The sequence below is a fragment of the Camelina sativa genome, chromosome 20 (genome assembly GCF_030686135.1).
Source record: "Camelina sativa cultivar CO46 ecotype springtype chromosome 20, ASM3068613v1".
In the NCBI taxonomy this organism is placed as follows: domain Eukaryota; kingdom Viridiplantae; phylum Streptophyta; class Magnoliopsida; order Brassicales; family Brassicaceae; genus Camelina; species Camelina sativa.
Genome location: NC_141899.1, coordinates 30,539,852 through 30,547,251, shown reverse-complemented (window position 1 = coordinate 30,547,251; position 7,400 = coordinate 30,539,852). Strand labels below are relative to the sequence as shown.

Here is a 7,400-nt window from a genome sequence, read left to right as displayed (position 1 = left end):
ATTAAAACAAGAGTTTAAGTCTTTCAAACAAAGTTTATAGTTAGTCCCGGATTGGGGGAGGATCATAGAGCCCAAAGTCGTCCATGTAGTTCTCCTCATTTGGTCCACGGCATTTAATCTCGTGAAATAAGTCACAAGCCATCTTCTCCCTTATCCATGTGATGTTTGCGTCACACAAAGCAGTAGGAAAGGTTATCCCAAGAGCATGACATTCTATGTACTTCAAAGTATACACACCACAGTCACCTGGCTTCCTGTTCGGAGGCCCTCCCTTTATAACCCGCTCATGAGTGAACTTCTCGTATGACCACATTTGCTTGTGGTCAGGGCTGGCTAACTCCCGCAGCACGTAGGGAACCAACACGGCAATAGGCTCGATGACAGATGCAAGCTCTTCGTCGTTGGTGACACTCGGGATGCTATCCCAGACGACGATGTGTCTCATGGGAATCAAGATCCACAAAGCAACCTAGTGTGTCGACTTCACGTTTAAAGGCGCGTATAAGTCGTCCACTTCCAGACCCCATTGCTTGTTAGTCTGAGCATATGGTGGATACTCCCCTGCGTTGTAGCTTAAGGCACCGACCAGCAACAGTTTCCCAGATCCATTATCATTTGCCTTAGAATTGACAAAGTCAAGGTACTTCGTTGTCCACATATGAGTGAACATAGCGTCTAGGAAAGCCACTCTACTCGTTTTAAACCTCTCAGGATGCTGTGCGTGTCGATGTCTCAATAGATTCAACCCCGCATCCATGTGCTGGATAACCACATGGATTTGAAACGAAGTTATATAATATTGAAGACTGACCCGAAGTTTTCTAGTATACTTGAAGAAGAAGTTTTCTAGTAGACTTACCGAATCTCGTAGCCAGACTGTTTTTGTCTGCAGTTCATACCACGACAGACAACATCGGGATTTCTCTGGGACCTTGTTCTTGTACGTCCTACGGGTGATGAATGGTTTGGATACATATAAGTTACTAGAGTTTCAAAAAATAGAACTTTTATAACATACCATAAAAGTTAGTAGACTTACGGATCTTTCTTTAAGAAATTAAGCAAAACCTTCTTCAACTCCTTGTCTGCTTTATCAAAAGGATTGTATGCTGACGTGGCTGGCTTATCACCCATGATAGTCTTGGATGTGTTATCACCAACGAACGGAGAACGTTGACTTGATGCCAGCCTCTTAACCCTTACAACCTTTCCATGTGCCACAATCCTAGCCGCTTCTTTCCTTGGTTCTTGTTTCTTGGCTCTAGCAGTCAAGTCGGCAGCTGTTGGGATATCCGTGCGAATAAACACAGGTGGGTCTGACTCAATGTCAGATGATTCAGAGCTGACTATCTTTGGCACCTTTGTATCCGAACGAGTAACAGATGGAGATGGTTTTGGGGTCTGAGATTGACATGGCTTGTTCTGCAAATTCCGATTTAAAAGTTACATTATCATTTATGAAAACAAATAATATTAAAGTCGCAGCATATGTTTAAAAGTCTCGAATAAAACAAACAAAGATAACACGGATATAGAAGTCTACTTCACATAAGGAATTCTACTTCACATAAGAAAGACATCACTTGTTTTTATGTCATCGAAGTTGACAACTTTTGGAAGTCTATTTTTGCTTCGCCTTGTACCTGGTATTGTGATTGTGAGGGATCGTAGTAGGAAATTGCAAGTGTTCAGAACTAACCATATCCGTCTGAGAGTCCTTATGTTCCTTTGATACAGCCTCTTTCGTACCAGTGCCTGAGAGTCCTTTTGTTCCTTTGATAAAGGATCAGCCTCTTTCGTACCAGTTATATCTCCCTTCATTTTGGTAAGATCCGAAGCCAGGCTTTCAATCTTCTCATTCAACATGTTAAACCGCAAATCGCAACTGTTGAAACCTTCCTTCATCTGATCGAGCAGAGCTGCTCCCCACATGCCGAGCTCATCTTTAATAGAATCCAAAATGTTGATTTCCAAGTCAGTCGAAGGACCTGGACAGTGCCTCTTCCCACTTGGTTCACCAAATTCACCGGCTCTCTTATTCGATCCCTTTTCTTCAATCTTAACCTTCGAATTGTTTTTGATTCATAAATACCAACTGTCTGCCACAAAACTCTCCCCACTTCCATGGACCAAAATCCCATTGAATGCTCTCAAAATGTTATCAATCTTGTCATCTGCTTAATCCTCTTCCCAAACAGGACTACTCATGCCACCAATGGTTTTGAAGTGTCTGAAGTTTGTCTACAACTTATATAAAACAGTATACTAGTTCAAATCTAACACAATAATGGTTACCAACTCATCTAATATCGTAGATAAACTATACACAAATCACAGAGATGTGTACATGTTTTAGAATACCCTATTTGACATATTTTCTACCGCGAGAACCACGGTAAGCAAGCAACGGTGGACTTGGATTGTTCGGCAACGGTTCCCCAATTAATTTGGCAAAATCAGGCATAGATTCGTACACCCATATCTGCAGAGGTTCGACAAATCCGTCTATTGTGTAACTCTGCTTGTTTAAGTCCTTCTCCTTAACAGACTGAATCAGGTTCTTGAAAGCAACTCTTCCCCAGGGATAATCAAGAGATGCATCAAAATCCATGACTAGCCTAGCCATATTTAGACGGGTGGGCGTTGATGGTTTCCTAGCTTCTATAAACCCAGCATAGAGGCTAAATAACCCAACCTAACACGCTCTATTCTATCCCAATCGTTTGAGTTCTTACATGCTGCGACCAGTTGCTCAACACTCGGACCGCTGTCTAAATTGACTCCAAGCTTCTCCCAAAACTCTTCCATCTTGTCTGAAACCTCAACCTGTGGCTGCTCCAACGACTCAACATCTTCACAGTTAAGTCTAGTGATGACTTCAAACTCATTCAAAGAAAATCATAAAGGGTTAGATCCAACCAGACTCCAGATCTCGTACTTTTTGTTGCAGACTATCTCTAAGGTGAGCATATGGTGAACCAGTCTGGAAGCCCATTCGAATTGGAGACGGTTGAACTGTAACAAGACACTTAGTCGAGATTGATAAATCTCATCCCATTCATCCGGCTCGAGAGCTTTGTACAGTTCATCAAACAGCTTCGTATCATTGCAGTAATAGCTGATGTTTTTTTCAGGAAGCGGCTCATCACCTTTCATGTAAAACCTCCAAGAAAATTCTGGTTTTCTCTCCTCATCCATTCTGCAAGATAAGATTACGTTTGGCGGGGAAATTAAAAAACGAGAGATTGAGAAAGAGGAAGACTAATCCAATAAGTCTATGCGTCAAATTGAAAAAGAGGCTACTATCGAATTGCAAAAGAAGTCAAGCTTCAGTTTAATCGAAGAGGACAATGGCGGCGATGACGATGCAGCGAAGATGAAGATGAAGCGGCTGGGTTGAAGAATACAGAGTTCATCGAGATCTAGTAAAAATAAGTTAAACAAATGACAATCCGAAAGATAGAGATTTAGGTTTAACATGAACAAAAAAATGGGAAAATCAACCGTTAGTGATAAGCGACAGAGATAAGCGGAAGAGAAGCGTTTTCTAGTTCCTTATGAGGAAGAATTAGAGATAACTATCCTATGTTATCTCGGTTTTTAAGTTGTATAAAATTACAATAATTATAATAATCCCGTTTTATAAAACCAAAACCGTTTTATTAGAAACAGTACCAGAAAATTATAAAGAAATTATAAAGAAACCGATTAAAACCGGATCCCGCTTATCGGTAAAATATTAAACATATAAATATTACTGCCAACTAACATCAAATCAATTTATACCTTGTAATGATTATGTTGACGACTTCTCTGGCAGACTTCTCCACGGGAAACTGAACTGTCTGCAAATCCATCAAATCAAATTAATTTTTGTACTATTATGCTAAAGACTTGTCAAGTAGACTTCTTTCTGGGGAAACTAAAACGTACTTTAAACTGCAAATCCTTCAAATCAAACTAATTTTTGTACTATTATGCTGAAGACTTATCAAGTAGACTTCTTTCTGGGAAAACTAAAACGTACTTTAAACTGCAAATCCATCAAATCTAATTAATTTTTGTACTATTATGCTGAAGACTTATCAAGTAGACTTCTTTCTGGGGAAACTAAACGTACTTTAAACTGCAAATCCATCAAATCAAATTAATTTTGTACTATTATGCTAAAGACTTATCAAGTAGACTTCGTTCTGGGAAACTAAAACGTACTTTAAACTGCAGATCTATCTGATCAACCAAATTAATACATCGTTACCGACGATGAACGAGTATCTATGGTACAGGGACAAAAGTTGCGTGTGAATATAGAATTCTACACTTATAAGTATAAAGTGATATGATATAGAAACTTTCTAATAATTACACAACCGTGAATGATAGATGATTATACACTTATATGATGAAGTGAAGTGATATAGAGAAAGTTTCAATTACCCAACCGTGATCAGTCTCCAATTAAGCGTAGATGATTTATATTGACTGATACAAGTACTGAAAGACTTTCAATCACCAATTCTCTGTCGTGAAGATGAACTACGTACTATGTTTTTTAAAGAGAAAGTAAATGATTTACTGATAACTTTTTTGGTTGCAGTTCTAAAATAATCAAAAGACCCCGGGCTGGTTTATTTATACGAGACGAAACGGTTAAATGAACAGTTACATAATTAATAACGCAAACCGCCGCGTCGTAAATCATTAACGAGTAGACTTCATCGACTGACTTCTTAATGTAACGGGAGAAGTCTAATAAATAGGTTAACTAATGAAGTCAACGATATTGTGCAAATATTACAGAAACTGAAGCAAGTTCACAGATTACAGACATAAATACGCCATTCAAACAAACGGCCACGATAAAGAGAGGTTCACAGATTTTAATTAAAAGATCTACGAAGCAAAAGAGATTAATACAACAATTAAGATTATACCGGCGATTAAGACATTCTCGACCACCCCGCGTACACGACGAACTGACAGACGTAATTCCTTCATCTGATCTTTCACCTTGTCTAGCTCCTGCTGAACCCATAGCATTTCATCATTTTCCTGGATGGCTGTAATAGAAATCTTTGGTCAGCAAGTCCACCTCTCATTGCTTGAAGTTCTTGCATAATAGCCTCATCACACCATTTCATAATATGGTCCTCTCCATCCTATACCTTACCATAGAAATAAATATACCATAAGAATATTATCTATACTCAAATAATAATTATACCAAACTAATAAACCATCATACAATCTAACAATCTCATGGTTATTGCATCCAAAGAAATCCTTCCAGGATTGTCGGCTGTGGTGGAACATTTCATAACGGTTTCCCTTCCGCATAAACATTTGTCAGGAATTCCAACTGTCAGCTCAAGAAAGTTTACTTCGGGTGGACCTTCACTCCATACTTGCAAAGAACTAGAAGATGGCTGAGTGTAGCTGTGTAACCCCATATATGTGTGCAAAATGAACAAAAAACTATGAGAACATATTTTCGAACAAAATTAGCTAAAGCGTTACAAAAGCAAATAGCCGACGATAAATGATGAGAATACTGATTTGAGATGTCCTTGAGTTTCGAAGACGATAAATGATGAGGATAGAATCTGAATTTTCGAGAGCAACAATATCAGAATTTTTGAGAGAGAAATTGTGGAGAGAGAGAAAGCACATACAAACTAGGGTTGACTTACAGAAATAAGTATTTATATGGTTACCGAATCCGGTTAGGTTAAAATCAAGGAATCGGTGCGCATTCGGTTAGGTTCAGCTATCGGTTTGGTTAAATTATCGGTGAAATTAAAATAATATAATATTAATAGTTTATGGCATTACAAAATCAACCACCAATAGTCTACAGAGAAGTCTACTTAAGCAAACCCTAAATCAAATTACTAAATCAGCCTTTCCTCCCTTAATTTGACTAGTTTATATGTAAATTTATTTTATTTCAATGTAGTAAGTCTATTTGGTTATTATTTGGTCAATAGGTTTACCAAATTATTTATTATAATTTTTTTAATTAAAATTTAAACTATAATTAAGGAGTAGACATATTTTTATATTTCCCATTAGACGTCAATTTGAAATCCACCATAAAGAAATCTATTGCAGACTTCCTCGGATTACATCTGTCATTTCGCCTTATGTTTTTTGTTTGGTCGTAAGGGAGTTAACTGTAATTTCAGCACCCTTAGTGGCTATGTTTCTCGAATGTCGAATATGGGGTCTAAGATTTAATTCAAATGCAAATAAAGGTACAAAAAATGCAATTGTCCCTATTTAAAAGCCACATTTTTGTACATGCCCTAAGCCACAATTAGAAGACTGTATAGAGAAGAGGAGAGAGGAGAAAGCTTTACCAGAAAGAGCTGAGTCGTCGTCGATCCGTACAAATCAATGCAGAAGCAAAACAATGAGCTGGAGGTGCTTAGACTAGAAAGAGAAGGTTCAGCGTACGATTTCAGGTCGCCAGGAAGCGTATCACAGCGACAATCGAGTTGAGGGTTTCGAGGTAGGAAGTGGGTTTTTTCAAAATAAAGACAAAGAAAAGTGGGACTGAGGAAGCTTACGGTGGAAAAAAGATACTGCTTCATAGAAATTTCTAGTGTTAGCTTAATTACAACTAATTAATTACTGTAATTGGTAAGTTTTTAACATAATTTGACTACTCTGTTTGGTTTGACGCCCGTCTTTGTTTTACCTACATATATTAATAATTAACTTTACTTAAACACTACACTTTTTTATTTTCAAATCTTTTTATACTTCACAATTAACTTAACCCATTTCCCTATTAAAACTATATTACCGTTGCTGTAAACTTTAGGCAGCTGTCATTTTAGATTATTATTATTTTATTCCAGTTTTCAGATTTTTTAATAATAATGCCACATTTTTTTACATGTCCTAAACCACAATTAATCTTATCAAGGCACTGTGTGTTATGCATCTCCTCAGCCAAAAAATGGTTCGGTCCTTCCATATGAGGGAAAAGGAGATAAACGTAATGATAGAGAAGGTAGAGAAATACGGTTTCTTCTTCTTCACCGGTTAGCTTAAGCGGACTTCATTCAAGTTTGACAAGTGACTTGATATGTAGAATTGCCTTGGGAAGAAAAAATAGAGGGAACCGGCAAGAGGGTTTTTTTATCTTAACACCCTCCTGGTGTCGGTCGACACCCCGACCCTGCCACACATTCGTTGACGATCTCCTTCATTAACAACCCTTTTCCCATATGGAGAATCTTGGAGGCAGTCTAAGGTGTGTGTGTTTACGTTATTTTTTACTATAATACAGTGAAAGTTTAACAAGTGACTTGATATGTAGAATTCCCTTGGGAATAAAATATCGAGGTGATAGGCAGGAAGGTGTTTAATCTTCCTTATTGGTGTCAGTCGAC

The 7,400-nt window shown here is 37.8% G+C and overlaps 1 protein-coding gene across 1 annotated transcript; it reads right to left on the bottom strand.

Moving 5' to 3' along the window:
- Positions 1–469: 469 nt before the first annotated feature.
- LOC147919651 (uncharacterized) lies at positions 470–2,626 on the bottom strand. Its single transcript, XM_087504037.1, has 7 exons — positions 2,383–2,626; positions 2,296–2,303; positions 1,750–2,064; positions 1,517–1,558; positions 1,040–1,422; positions 860–983; positions 470–760 (listed from the first exon to the last, which is right to left on the bottom strand). Exons 1-7 carry the CDS (start codon positions 2,624–2,626, stop codon positions 470–472), a joined length of 1,407 nt encoding a protein of 468 aa, XP_087360163.1.
- Between the last annotated feature and the right edge of the window lie 4,774 nt (positions 2,627–7,400).

Bases quoted from the DNA above. Each gene is read 5' to 3' on its own strand.
- LOC147919651 (XM_087504037.1), bottom strand. From the start codon at position 2,626: ATGGCTAGGCTAGTCATGGATTTTGATGCATCTCTTGATTATCCCTGG. The intron at 984-1,039 runs GTAAGTCTACTA...TTGAAACTCTAG, and splicing joins AATTTCTTAAAGAAAGATCC to TAACTTATATGTATCCAAAC. The intron at 761-859 runs GTAAGTCTACTA...GTGGTTATCCAG, and splicing joins CAGTCTGGCTACGAGATTCG to CACATGGATGCGGGGTTGAA.